The 14,775-nt window shown below is 44.7% G+C and overlaps 1 protein-coding gene across 1 annotated transcript in view; it reads left to right on the top strand.

Annotated features, from left to right (window-relative positions):
* The first annotated feature begins 1,233 nt into the window (after positions 1 to 1,233).
* Positions 1,234 to 14,775, top strand: part of CHN2 (chimerin 2) — a 165,131-nt gene continuing 151,589 nt past the window's right edge. Inside the window, exon 1 of the mRNA XM_087772315.1 lies at positions 1,234 to 1,655. Coding sequence (XP_087628441.1) covers positions 1,607 to 1,655 — 49 coding nt within the window. The 5' untranslated portion in view covers positions 1,234 to 1,606. The remainder of the gene's footprint in view (positions 1,656 to 14,775) is intronic.

The following is a 14,775-nucleotide window of genomic DNA, read 5'->3' as shown; positions in this document are numbered from 1 at the left end:
TAAGACGTGGAAAGCCCCTGGAGGTGCTGGCCGGAGTCCCCCGGGGTCGGGGGAGCCGCGGCGGCGGGATCGCTGCTACGGGTGTCGCTGCCGCTAGAGGGGGTCTCGGTACCTGTTTTCCCGAGTCAAAAACTGGCTGCAGGGTCTGGGGAGCCCGGGTTGTATTTTGGCTCTGGGAGAAGGCGGCCCGGTGCGGGTTACCGACGGCAGGAGGTTTGCACGCTCGTTTGAGGCGCTGGGTAGCTGGGTGGGTAAGGCTTAGTTTGCCAAAGAAACTTTAATGCGCTTCCTTGCTCGTCCCGAAGTAACTTTGTGTTACAGACTCTGTTATGAAACAAGGCAGGCTTTCATAAATCATCATCAAGGCAAATGGGTTGTAGGCTTCTTACGGATCCTGTGCCAGCAAGACTTTGCCACGCCACTCGGCTTTTGACAACCGTACGGCAGCTGACCGCCATCCTGCAGCCTTGTCACCCTCATTTTATAAAATGAGATGGAAGCTTTGGCTGGCGATAAAGCACTGCGGAGGAAACACGAAGGGCAGTCAACAGGAGGAAGCCTCCAAGTGATGCTTTCTTGGCTCTTCCTCTTTCCCACTCGCCCATTAAGACAGAGGGTAGCGGCCGAGGCTGGTGCCCCCGGGTCCCCCCAGAGCCGCCAGGACCGGGACCGCTGCGGGGGGGTGGGGGGGGGGGGAGGGGGCAGGCCCCAACCGTGGCCGGGCTGCGGCCCTGAAGCGCCCGCGGCCTCCGCTGCGCACCTGACAGCAGAGCCCGGCGTTGGCGCTGGGCGAAGCCCTGCCCCAGGTGCGCAGCCCCGCTCCAGCCGTGGCTGCGCGGCAGCGGGGGTCTCCGGCGGCCCGGGGCGGGGGCCGGCAGGGCCGGGGGGCGGCGTGGCGCGGAGCCCGCGCTGCGGCACCGCCGAGGGGGGCGCCGGGCCGAGGCGCTTCAACAGGCGCTGCCGCCCCGGCGGGCGAGGCGGGACGGGCGCCGGCACATGGCAGGAGCCGCGCTCGCCGCCAGCCCCGTGCCAGGCGGCGGCGGCCGGAAAGGGGCTTGGCCGCCGCTCGGCGGGGCTGCCGCGCCGCCGGGGCTTGCCCGCGCGGGACCCACCCTGCCCGCTCAGCCGGGGCCGGCAGCCCGGCCGGCAGCGCCGCCGCTTCCTTTGTGTGCGTGAGGGGAGCTGCGGCGGGCGGCGGCGGGTCTCCCCGGCGGGCTGTCAGCGCTGCCCGCGAGGAGGCGGGGAAGGGAAGGGAAGGGACGGGAAGGGAAGGGAAGGGAGGAGGCGAGGGAAGGCGCTGGCAGGGCGGCTCTCCCGTCCCCGTCACAAGGTAAGCCCTGCTCCCCAGGCGGAGAGAGGCACTGGAAGCGCCGCGGGGCCTCTTCCCTGACCTGCCGAGCGGTTTCGCCCAGCCCCGGAGAGCGGCCGGCAGCACCTCGGCGGGGCGCCGCCGCCACCCGCTCCCCGGCGGCGCGGGGAGCCGAGCGCGGGCTGCGGCGGCGGCTCGGCGCGGCGCGGCTCCGGCACTTTGCGATGGGCTGGCGGCAGCCGGACAGCAGCGGGGGCCGACGCGGGGCTCGCAGCTAAGGGGCGAGGAGGAGGGACCATGGCCGCATCCAGTAATTCCAGTTTGTCCGGCTCGTCGGTTTCCTCCGGTAAGTTTCTCCGGCGAGCGCCGCATTTCTCCCCTCCCTCCATTTTAGCAGGGAGCTACCTGTCTGCAGAGCGCCTCGCCGTCCCGCCCGCCCCGGGGTCCCCGGCGCCGCCGGCAGCCGCCGCGGTGGTCCCCGCGCCCGGCGCGGGCTCTCCCCCGGGGGGCGGCGGTGCCCCCACCGGGGCCGGCAGTCCCTCAGGCGGCGCCGAGGCGGGGAGCCGGGAGCGGGGAGGCGCGGCGGGGCCCGACTCGCCTCCCCGCCGCCCCGCCGTGCCTTTGTGTGGGGCGGGGGCGAGGGGCGCCCCGCGGCCGGCTCCCTCGCCGGGGGAGCGGCGTCCTTCCCGGCTCGGCAAGGGGGGCGCCCGCCGCCCCCCGCGCCTCCGCGGCCGGCAGGTTACCGGCAGCCCCCGCCTCGGGGTTTGGGTGGCCGGGGGTGTTCCGGGACCACCTCGCCTTGCTCTGACGGGCGTCCTCTGCCGCGCTCCCCGCGGGGCAGGACCGGCCCCGCGTCGCCCCTCGGCGCGGCGTGCTGCGGGGGCCGGGCGGGGGTGCCCCGCCGGTGGGGGGCTGCCGGACGTGCCCCTCGGTGGACGTCGTGGCACCCAGGGCGTTTTGAGTACCTGTACAATACTGGGAACGATTAAATTCCCCATCCGGATAAAAAAATGCTCCAGGTGAAAAACCGCCCCAGGGTTTCGGCCGCGGGGGCCGTGGGCGGGTGTGAGGAGCTTGTGCTTGCTCTGGGTTTTGGGGGTGCTGGGGGGGGGGGGGAGGCGGTGCGGTGCGGCTTGCCGCCCCGCCGACGGGGAGGGCTGGCTGCCTGCAGGAAGGCAGAAAAGTTACGGTGCATTTCTGAGCGAGGCAGCCTGAAATTGAAAGCAGCGCTATAATAGTACTACCGCCTGCTTCTCAGCTCACTGAGCAGTTATTTTAATATTTAAGTTATGAGAAATTGGCAGAGAGTAATATCCTGGCATTTTAGTGGGCTGAAGGAGTAAATAGAAGGATGAACAACTTTGGGGTTCAAGGGACTTGTGACTCAGTGTTTTATGTGAGGTGCCAGATTGAGAATTTGTAAGAGTGCTTCTTAAACATAGCAATATGTGCTGTGAAAAGCAGACAAGTGCCTTTGACTATCAATACAACTGTAGGAAAATATAAATGCATTTAGAAGGCAATGAGCAGCTATGTTTCTTTTAAAGATGGTGTATGTGGCTTACACAGCTTATTCTATGTCACTGTTCCAGTGTGAGACACTTACAGCCGGATCGAAAGAAAGAACTGGCTCCTAAAGACAAATATTTGTTCCAACTCTTTTAATAAAAAACACAAACATTGCAAGCCCTGGTTGCCTTAATTAGAAGGCACCTGAAAGAAGTAGGCATGAGAAATTCTGCTTTGTGTTCACATTCATGATACAAGAGTCGCAAGACCAGAATGAAAACAAGCAAGAGTCATCCCAACTCAATAGCTTGTTAGTTAAGGTACTTGTTTGGGCAACGTGAGTTTTATTTTATGGATCATTTGTGTATTTTTACATCTAAGTTATGTGATAAAACCAGGAACAACCCTAAAAGCCCGGGCTGGAACCTGGGACTCTCTTCCTTGGTGCTCTGACCATTAAGCCGCAGAGGCATGTTCCCTGCGTGCGTAGCTTCCTTGCTCCACAAGTCTCAAGGTCTTTCTTGCATTCTGTTCCAGCTTCTGAGAAAGGATGCTGAGTGCATACTTCTGCATCCCCTCTGGCTTTACTGAATCTGGGCTCCAGGGTCTGACTCGCAAACTGGCAAACGTGTCTCCCTTGCAGTCTTGGTTGAAATGCCTGAAGTGCAGGGAAGAGTGGGAGTTCAGGCACATCCTTGGTCCGAGCAGTTGATATCAGCTAACTCCAGGTGGCCTCCTGCTCAGCAGGTGAATCTGGCGCCAAACTTAGCATCTAGCTGAGGAACTGAGCTCTGGGCTTTAGATGCACATTCTTAAAAGTCAGGGGTTTTGGCACTTGACAGCTTTGTATGAAGCCCTTAGCTACAGCCTGCAGCAGTTTATGGTTTATCTTTTGTTTTGTATTTTTGCAAGGATGAGCACAGCTGAGCCTTGGTGCATGCTTGGGGCTCTTAGATGCCACAACAGTACAACTAATAAATATTGTCAACTGCTTCATAAAATAACTGAGTGCCCTTGGCTTTCATAAATTACAACCTTGGAATGATTTTTGTTTTTGTTCTGGTGCATTCAGTCTATGTTTCTTCTGTGCACATACTGATCAGAAGTTAAATTTGCTGCAGCACGATAAAAGTTTCCAATATTAGCAGACACACCATATCTGACTGTGCAGCTGTATTTTGCCTGTCTGTGGTTTCAGTTCTCAGAACTCAGCAAGTCTTAGAGCATATTGTTTACATAATCTAACCAAACAGTCCTGCTTTTAAAGTTAATTTGGTAGAATTCATATGTATGTTTAACTTACCAATGTGAAGACTTCCAAATAGTATAATTATTTCTGTTCTGCAGAAGAGGGAAGGTCGTTGTATCACAATACATTTCACTAATGGAATAGGGAAGTGAAGTTTGTGGTTGATAGCAGAATACCATGCTGCAGGACTCAGCTCCACCATCGACACGATGCTTGGCCTTGATCAAGCTGTGTAATGTGTTGCTGGATCTTTTGCCCATCTTTAAGAGCAGTTTAGTGTTTATCCATTTCATAGGGAACTTCTCACGTTAAAACATTGCTCCTATAATCCTTTAAGATCTTGAAATAATCTAGGAACAATTACCATATTTGCTAACGCATTTTTAGCTTCAGCAAAACATGTCTTTTATTTTTAGTTTTTTAAAAAATATGCTCATATACAAACATTCTGAGGAGAAATAAAACTGTTCATCTTGAGACCATATAAATAATTCAGGTTTGAGACCGCTGTTGGGGTTTGCTGTTGTTTTGTGATAATAGTGGAAATTAGAGTTTGAATAGCAGATGTGAATTTTCATTCACTTTTTTAAAGGGATGATTCCTTCCACCTCTTACCCTCCTTTCTTAAAATACAGATAGTTCTCCTTCCTTAGTGTCTACCTCTACTCTTCTTTTGTAAAATCATGTATCCATTATACAGATGAGCACAGATGTGTTGTAGGAGCAAAGGAGTCACATTAGGTCCCGGGTGGGGAAAGTCTGCTTGTGAATGCTGACTGCTGAAGCCTGAGAATGTGTTACTGCAAGTGACCATTTGCACTGTAACATTTCTGTTTCAATTCCTGCCAATTCGTATCTGAGAAAAAATATTAAACAGTTCAAATGTATTTAATGTGAGGAAGCTGCCCAAGAATTTTATGGTGTAGGTATTCTCCCTGCCCACTTATGTTTCTGTAAATGTTTAAGTAGGATTTATAGTCTTCACTTGAACTTGTATCTACATTGAAGACCAGAACTTGGTTCTGTCCTGGGGCAGTGGTTTATAAGCACTGCCTGCACAGTGACATGGCAGGGTGGTTAGCTGTAGCTGTTGTACAGATGGGGAACTAATGTGCATGGAGAGCTCTGACTTCAGCTATCAGCTAATGGTAAAGCAAGTATTTCTACTTAGGAATCTGTTGCTCCTTTGCTTTCACAGCTAGAGAACCTCTCCCTCCCTCAGAGCTCGTGTCTGTGTACTGGACTCCACAGCCACTGTGAGGCTGCTAATTACAGGTTCAATAATATTAGGTGCTTGTTATGGGCCCCATCTGATAGGAGCCCATGAAGGAATTTTTCCAGTAAGCTAGCACTCACTGGTAACAAAATCTACAGGAGAGCTGTGGGTATTTGTATTGTATTTCTTCATATATAGCTTTCTGCTTTTGGTGGCAGAACTTAAGCTGCTCTTTGACTACCAGCAGTCGTGTTTGAAGGTGGCTGGGGGAGAAAGGGGTATACTGTGCTGAGGGAAGAAGGTGGGCATGATAAGCAGCTAAATAAGCATTATTCTTTGGACCTTGGGTAAATCTGCACAGCATATGAAGCGCTGAAATTATAATTACTTCCAGTGGGAATTCCACTTTACTTTCCTGTAATCTCCTCTATAGCACATGCCCAGGTGATCTATTAGCTGTATTCCTTGCAAGCCCCTAAATTTTATTCTTCTCCCTAGATGAAGTGCTGATTCAACCAGAAGCAGCATCTCTTCTTTCTCTCCTGTCCTCCAAAGAGGACTGTACGCATTTCTATGCTTTCCTTCATGCTGCTTTCGCCTTAAATTAGACATATTCCCTTGCCGCTCCCCATTTTACTATTGACCCTTATTCTCACTCATTCTGATCTTTCTTTTTTTAAACGTTTTTGTTGTCGTTGTTGAAACTTCTCAGCTTTTTCCTGGCAAACAATTTACCTCTCCCACTTTGTCACCAGCTGCCTCCAGTTTCCTCCACCCAGTAGCCAAATACTGATTGTACACGACTGACGAACTTGAGGCTCTGCTTGCTGGAATGTAAATACAATCCTGAGTGAAGAGACCTTTGTGGCTGTGTCTGCTCTGCTTGTCTAAGGAGCAAAATATCCAGCATGCTTCCCAGCTAGGCTCCATGGTGCGGTATTCCTGGGTGTCGGATGTCTCAGGCTCTGTGCAGTTGTGCCATCCAAAGCTAGCACGAAGTGGCTGTAAATCCCAGCTGCCTTTAAGGCTTTGAGGTCTGCTTGAAAAGTCTTCTGCCAGATAACCTCCCTGTAACAGGTGGATAGGTTAGATAGCTTGGGCTATCATGTAAGGGTCCACGCTGAAGGTAAATGTAAATAAGAGTCTGCTAACGATAGCGTGTGATCAGGATTTCTCCTCCAGCAGGACTCAGACTGTGCCAAAACCTTTGCCTGAGTCTGAGCCTGTGCTGTGAGACTGGTAACACTGGGAGAACTTGGATGAAGACCCAAGGCATACATGTAAATGTATGTGCCAGTGTACCCAGTATTTTGTGTTTTCTGTGAGCTCCAAAGAGAAATTTGCAGGTGTTAGGCTGAGGGGGTAGCTCTGCACCTTTCTGCTTCCCATCTGAATTGATGCTTCTTCGTGTGCTGTGCGCGTTCCGAGTAATACCTGTTATTAGGCCAAATGATGGAGTTGAAACACATAGGCAAGCTTTCTGCTACAGGCCTGGAGCAGGGCTTGTGTGTCTTGTCGGGGTATTTTTACTTTTCAGCTATGTCCACTGCTCTAATAAAAGATACTTCTTCTCCCCACAAACTCCCTGCTTTTGTAAACTCAGATACCTATGTAGAAGATGACCGCTGTAAATTCTTTTTAAATCGCCAATTATTGATGCATTTCTTTTTAATAGAAAATCGAAAACTGTTTTTCTGTCCTGAAGCTCAGGGGAAAAGGCCTTTAAGTATCATTTAAGCATTGATCCCCATTTATTTAATAATGAAGTTTATTGTTTGTAAACTAATTCTTGTAATAAATTGAAAGGCAAAAAATTGTTTCTTTTTTAAATAAATGATCAGAGATATGTTGTTTAAAGGCAGTGTAGTTCTCAATTACATGTTTTCACACATACTCTGCGTTTCAGGAAGGATAAAAAAACACTGAGGGGAAGAAGAAAAATCTTTCATGGTTCCAGTAACTTAACAAGGTCAAAATAAAATATTAAAGGCTCATGACTCTCTGGGGGTCATGAAGGTGCTGTGATGTGAAATAGGCAGATATATTGTAAAAATGAAAGTCAACATAGGCTGATTTTAATTAAGATGCAAGCAAGTGAGAAGAAATGAAATTAGTATTGTACACAGATTCAGAGAGATTCTAATTGGGAAAAAAAGATTAGTAAATGAAAATAGGTGTTTATTCTCAATGATTTAATAGAAATAGTGTTGTGAAAATGGCACATGAAAGCTATTTAAATAATGCTGCCATTATGCTGATAAGGTGCTACTTTTGATTTTTAAAAGGGCAATAAGAGTTCTTTTTATTTCTGTTTCTCATGCCAGGCTTCTGCTGGCCAGGGTGTTCTTGCTCTAAATTAAAGCTGAAGTCTTTTGTATTTGATGATTATATAGAACTCACCATTCGTATTAAAAATAATAAAAATTCAAAAGGGAAAAATGCCAAAGTACTCCATTCTGATGTAGTGATTGGTCCAACAGTTAGTTACTGAATGTGTAGGCTGTGATTACTGAGAATAAAATAGCCTGGAAACTGGTACAATGCATGTCTGCTTCACAATTTAGCTTATATTGGTACTCGGTAAAGCAAAAGTCTTATTCTTCTTACGGATCTGCTTGTCTCAAAGACATATGTGGAGGATCAGACGAACAGTCTTTCATGCTGTCATGATGATGACCTTTTTGGATACCAGTTCAATTGACTAGTTTTTGCCTTCTGTTTGATAGTTCTAAGGAGGCTTAGATATGCCAAATGCTGAGCGATTGTAGGCAGAAATATTTTACATTAGTGAGGATTATATACAGTCCTCCTGTATGCCTGTGCCCATAATGTATTACATGTTTCAAGTGATAATAATTTGGCTATCATAGTGCATAGGTAAGTCTTAAACCCTGTGTTTTAGACAAAGAAATATATATATTTTTTAAAAGCCTCTTTGTTTATATACAATAAAAGCATACCTTTTGCTAAAGGGCAGCAGTGGTTGGATTTGCCTTGCTTGCAACACTGAGTGCTGGCAGAAGGTGTTCCCATGCTGGGGAGCCAGTCTGTTGTCAGTTGTTCCTCTCTTCTACAAAAGGAGGAGATACTTAGGAGATTAAATATTTGGAGAACTGTGTGTTAAGGAATGGCACATTAATACTGCATGAAAAAGCTTCTGTTGCAGGGAAATGTAGCAGGATTTATACAAGAAGCTATAAATTGGTAATTCTGTATATATCACATTCTTTACAGGTGTAGTCACAGTTCATCTAAGAATTATACACAGTAGCTAGTGTAAATGTATAGTTTTAACTGCTATGAATAATGACCCATTCTTGCTGTCTTTTTCTGACCTTTGATTGTGAGAATGTAAATTTGAATTTTACATTTGGAGGTGGTTATTACAAACTATGAATCATGCACAATTCAGCAATAATAGTTTCATCATCCTGTTTTACTCAGCAATAATCCAAATCCTGGGGCTGGAGAGCGAGTGTATCCCTGGTAGAAGAAAACTGATGTCGCAATAGTGTCCTTGTACCACTAAGGTGCTTTAAAGTTTGCTGATGAATAGGCTGAAACTTGACAGCACGGGCTGATGCGTTTGGTAAGGTAAGGAGAGGTTAAAGGGTTTTTAAAATTCAGAAGGATGTGCAGGTGTCACTCGCCTTGCTTCTGGTATTATTGATCAAGGTCATCACAAAAGAATTAGTTCAGTAAACAAGACATCTGTTCTGAGGATATCTTTACCAGGCAGTCCAATTCCCCCGAGACAAGGTGTCTCCAGTATGGTATTATTTCTGACAGTGTAGAAAGTACTCGGTGGGCCCTTTCTTATCATCAGTAAATCACGTGTCACCTGCTGCGACCTGTGTGTCAAGTCACATTTCTCAATTTCTCCTTAGAAGTTCGTCATGTAGCTATTCTTCTTCTTCCTTCTCACCTTCTTGTTGGCTGTTCAAACATTGCTCGTAGCTTTTAAAAAACCAACATGTTAAGAAGTGCGTTTGAGGTGTTACGCTTCTTATTTCATCAAAGAAGAAAATTGGATGTTAGAAGAGATGGAGACCTCAGTTTGTAAATGAGATTCAGCTTGTTGAGCAGATGTTTAATTGCTAAAAGTTTGTCTTATCTTGACAGATTAATTGGTTAAATGTTTGGCTTCGTGTTATGGCAAGGAAGAAAAATGGCAAGCACACATCATGTACAGGCATACTGGGCACAGCCACTGCAAAGGCAGGCAGAAGTTCCTGGGAGAAGGTGGTTCTTCTGCTCCAGCAACGTGCAGTGTGCCAGAGGGCCTGTGCCGTGTTCAAAAGCAAAAGAAGTCCGACAGCTCTTTCAGCATTAAGTTTGCCGTCAAAAGACACCGTGTATCTGTTGTAGTATTTTTCTACTGTGTGAAGCTGCCCTGATTCTGCATTAATCCCCAATAAACAAGATCAGAGTGCCCCAAAGGAGAGAGGAGAGACTGGGGGGATCATGAGAGACCCGGACAGATCCTCCATTTTCAGCTTTTCCAGGGCATCTGTGTGGTTGCTGTTAGAGGCAGTTGTATGGTTTTTTGTGTGGCTGAACCCTGCCTTTGTGTGCATGTAGCACTGTACTATTTCTGCATATGATACAGTGCTGTGGCCCTGCAGACAGTGCCAGCCCTTGTATCTCCCATTTTGAAGCAGTTATATTGTGTGTGAACATGTGTAGCTTAATAGTGAACCATATCCTATCCTGGTTAGGAGTTCAGGTTTAGGTACTTCCTAGCACAGAGGCATATATAAACTGTGGACCTCTTTGGCATGGAAAATTAGGGATGCTAGTGGCTGATGTGGGCTGTTAGCACATGTAGATAACTTTACAGGAGAAAGATCCACCCACGGCTGTTAAACACAATGATATTACCTCTGTCTAAAGTCCCTGAGCTGTATGTAGGCTGGGAAACTGTATGCTGTATGCCTGCTGTATCCTTTTATTCTTCTTTAGGTATCCACTGATAGTCACTGTGGGAGATAATCTACCGATCTGACCTATCATTGCTGTTCTTAGGTATATAGCTGGTAGAGTTACTGCTGAGTCAGCACACCATGACTTCTAGGTCCTGCTTTCTACAGCCAAGAGCTCCTGAAAGAGAGGAAAAATTTGGGGTGGGTTTGAAATATGGGATGTTGACATTCTTTGTTGCAGGTTAAAAACAAAACCAAAACCCACACCTATGTTGCAAGGAGACCTGGTAGGAAAATCTTACTAATAGCGTGCTGTATACAACAGTATATAGATTTGTCTCAATCCCTCTTTCTTCCTTTGATTGAAAAGCTTTTTCCTTCTTCTCCTTTGCTTTATGACTGTATGACCCAGCTGGATTTATGATCCAGCTGTAGCTGGATCACATTTCATTCTTTTTTATTCCAATATTAAGGCTAGCAATTAATAAACTTTTCAGAGCTAGAGCAGAGTTTTTCATATAAGGTTCCTCAAAGTTGCTTCCTCAAAATTTCATATAATGTTCCTCAAATCTTGGGATTTAGGGCTTTGCAAAAAACCTAAATGTTGCAATCAAATTTCTGTAGTGCACAGAAGTGTCTTAAAGCTGAATTAATTCTTTGTAAAAGATTTTGTTTTTTAAATGAAAAACCCTTTATGAGCACAAGGTATTAAGTCCTGACCCTTCAAGCTGCTTGGTACCTTCTGTTCCCACTGCATTGAGGTAGTAAATCAGCAGCTTGCAGGACTGGGTAGTTGCTTATCAGAGTATTTTAGTGCAGTTTCCATTAAAGCAGCATCTGCTGTTATGATGGGGCAAATTATTATAGACTACATGGTAAACCTCCCCTCCTCCAAGTGCTGGTGCATAACATTTAATATCCAGTGCATTTACATCACATATATATATAGAACATGTCAATTCATTGGTGATGAATTTCCAAGGATTATGTACAAGACTTAAATTATACATAATTTGTATAAATACCTGCTTCTTGAGAGAGCATACTCTCCGTAACTCCTGATCTCCTGCCAGGCAAATGAAGATGATGGACAGCTTTTAGCATCATGCTGTGATAGCTCTGTATTTGCTTTATTTTGCAATCTGAACCATGGAGTTAGGTTCTTTTGTGTTGATGAACTTGTTTACTGAAAGAATATTGAACCCTTTGATGTCTTAACAAAAACGGAAAGACAAATTTCAATTCTAAGCTTCCTCATGCTCATTTGCGTCTAACATATCGGTGAACATTGGAAATTCTGATTCAGTTTAAAGAATAACAGTAAATGATGACTTAAATAGGAGTGGCTGCCATGGATGAAACTTCAGTGCTCCTGAGTGAGCGCTTGAGGCTGGGAGACAAATTAAAGCTATGGAAATAGTGATTGACAGGCATGCTTTTTTCTCCTCTTCCATTATGACACTAAAAACGGCATTAAATTGGTAAACCACTGAGAAATAAAACGGATGAACTGGAGGAAGGCAGTAAGTAGGTGTCAGATTGGTGAGAATTTATGAAATTATGTAGACAAGAAAAAGAGATGTTTTTATTTAGGTTGTATAGAGAGAAGAATAAAGGATCCTGAACTCTTTACAAAGCGGGTTGCTGTATCAGACCATGGTATTTAACAGAGGTAGAATTTTATAGATTTTTAATGTAGAACCTCTGGTCATTTTGGTAGTAAATGACTACGTCCTAGCGGGTGAGAGAGAAAAGCCTTAGGTGCATTGATGCTCTGTTAGAAAATGTTGAATGTTGGGTTCAGGCCTTATCTGGTGTTTCTGAGTGAGCGCACGAGCCGGGGAGCTCTAAGGCATAGCTGAAAGCATCAGTCGCTGGCTGTGAAAAATTAGGTAATAACCTTGTTTCCTCCGATTGAACCAACAGGTGACTGTCAAAGTGAAGAAGCATCCCATGCTACAATAGCGTTTTAGGTACACACATGGTACAACATGATTTCTAGGCTAGGAGGTTTCAGATTTTTATGGAACTCTCCGAGAGCTGCATTTCCATCCACGCAGCGCCTGGAGTGACCGCTGTGGTGGCTTTCCATATTGCAGTTTGAGTGATTTCTCCTGCAATTTGAAAAAGTATCATAGTGAACAAGTGAACATAAAATGAAGAGGTTTTCTGGGCATGCTATTGGGTAGTGTTGCTGGGTAGTGCTATTGCGCATTGCTAAACAGTTGTTTATTTCCTTTCAGAAGTGATGGATTAGTTCATTCACTAAGCTCCAAGAAAGAAAAACCAAGAAATTCTCCTCCCAAATCCACTAAATTGCCTTATACCATTGATTTTAAAAATAAACCTGAAAAAATGGAAGTTGCAGTGCAAAACCAAAGAGTTAAGTGTATTACTTTTAATGATAAATGTAACAATAAATCTTTAAGCACTGACAACTTAAGAAGTCAACACACACTGTGTGATTTCTTCTAGAACTACAAAATTTGGCAGATGTGTACAGGTTATATATGGGCTTGTTTGCACATAAAAATTATTTCAAAAAAGGCCTTAAGAGCTGTAATAAAAAAAAATATTCAAACATGGAAATATTATGGAATAGTTATTCCGGAACAGCTATTCCTGAACACGGTTCAGTTAAGTTACAGTAATGTAGATCATTGACTTGAAAGGTGTAGAAATACAGCATTAATTATACTCATTTGTCGAGTAATGCTAAGCTTCTCTTTTCTTTCTTTTTCCTTTCTGCTCAATGTATACTTGAAAGCTCATTGCTGTCTTTTTTCAGAGACATAATGCATTCTTGACATCAGAAACTTAAACCTGAACCTGCCATTTTCAAGGTTTTTTTCTTCTTTTATTTAGTTTTGTGTTGTTTAGCACAGGAGCTGATCACATGATGGTTAAACTATAAAAGGATAAAACGACGTGAAGATAAAGAGGATTCATTTCAGAGTAAAACTTTGCTAAACAGAACAGGTCATTATAAGAAGCGTTCATGTCATGCATGTAAGAGGTGCAGTCAGGATTGGAGGTCTACTTTGCTGAATGTTGTTGAACAGGATATTATAATTACTGTTGTTTCATTTATGCTGACATAGATTTATGTAGAGATTGTGTGAAAAGGCCACAGGGCCGTACAACTACACAGTTGGTAGCTGTATAAATATAGAATAAATGACACTTTGGGGACCAAAAATCTTGTAACTTGAATAATGCTAGAAGCATGAGGATAGTGGGTGTAAACTACAGTCAAAATAGTGAAGAATTGGCACGCTGTTATTAATTACATGTATCACAATGTGTGTGTATGTTTAAGAAAATAACAGGAATGAGAATGTTTAGGAAAATAGCAGGAATTTGCCCCCCCACCCCCCTACGAATTGTTTCTTCTTTAATTCTGTTAACTAAGAAGGAGGAGGCACATTGTCTTCAAAGAATTGCTGCAGAGGGCTTTGGCTCATGAAAACCTTTTCTGTCTTGTATTTGTTTCAGATCCTTTGATCTCTTTTGGTTTGATGAGTATGTGTCATCACTTGGTATTGCAATTGCTTCCTCTTGCTCAGATATGACAGTAATAAACATATTCACTGAAGAGTGTAATTTAAAATTTATATTATTCGCAGTTATTGGCAAGTACTGTAGCCTAAATAGTGAAAATGAGGGAGACTCTGGTTCAGGTTGATTTTTTAAAATAATTGATCTGTCTTATCAATATGCATAACAAGCTTATCAAAACAGACTTCTCAAAAATTAAAGAAGAAAAAACTCAATATAAAATGATTGTAAGTGTAATTGAGTAGTGTAATTTACTTTCACTTTACAGGAAAAGGCTTTCAGCTTCACCTCTTAAGCAGCTTTAGAAAACTGCACACTGACTCCTGGCAGTGTGTATTGATTGAAAGCATCCAGAGTGTCTACAAAACAAAAGTGTACGCAAATTTGTCTGAAAGGGACGTGTTTTATAGAAAGAAACTCCATCACTGTCTAGGGTTTGTAAGAAGGATGTTAACTTCAAAAATACTGGATATACTGTAATATATAATAAAGAGCTTAATCATAGTAGGATTTTTTTAAAAGAATCTTTTTTCATCATTCTGTAAATACTTAACTACTCTTCATAGCACCTGTTTCATAACTGGGAAGAAATTAAGCAGAAAAATGGAACCACTCAGCTACTACCAGGGACTAAAATTAAAATTAACGTGGAGTAAAAATAGAAGATTTTTTCAGGAAACATTCTCAATTCATTAGAGAATGAACAGAGGTCCCTCCTTGGACCTCATTGGGAGCTTTGGCCCATATAAGGGACGTATTTAGGACTTTTTTTCCCTCTTGTTATAGTTTGCCTTACTTTTGTTTTATATAATAGTGTGTCACATATTTGTCTTATACATTTTTGGTTCTCTTTATAGAATCAGTTTAGGACATGCTTTGGCTCAGTAAAATTTAGATAGGTTTCTTTTTGCCTTTCCCTCCTTTCTCGTATGTACTGTCTCCCTCCAAATGTAAAGCTTTGCTACGCTGAGGCTTGGGGTTAGGAAGACTTATGCTTAAACCAGTTAAGTAA

Source organism: Nipponia nippon, unplaced genomic scaffold (genome assembly GCF_047370975.1).
Source record: "Nipponia nippon isolate SJK-2023a ecotype South Korea unplaced genomic scaffold, ASM4737097v1 scaffold_1, whole genome shotgun sequence".
Taxonomy (NCBI): domain Eukaryota; kingdom Metazoa; phylum Chordata; class Aves; order Pelecaniformes; family Threskiornithidae; genus Nipponia; species Nipponia nippon.
Note: the sequence above shows the minus strand (reverse complement) of the source record. Positions and strands in the feature narration are given on the sequence as shown.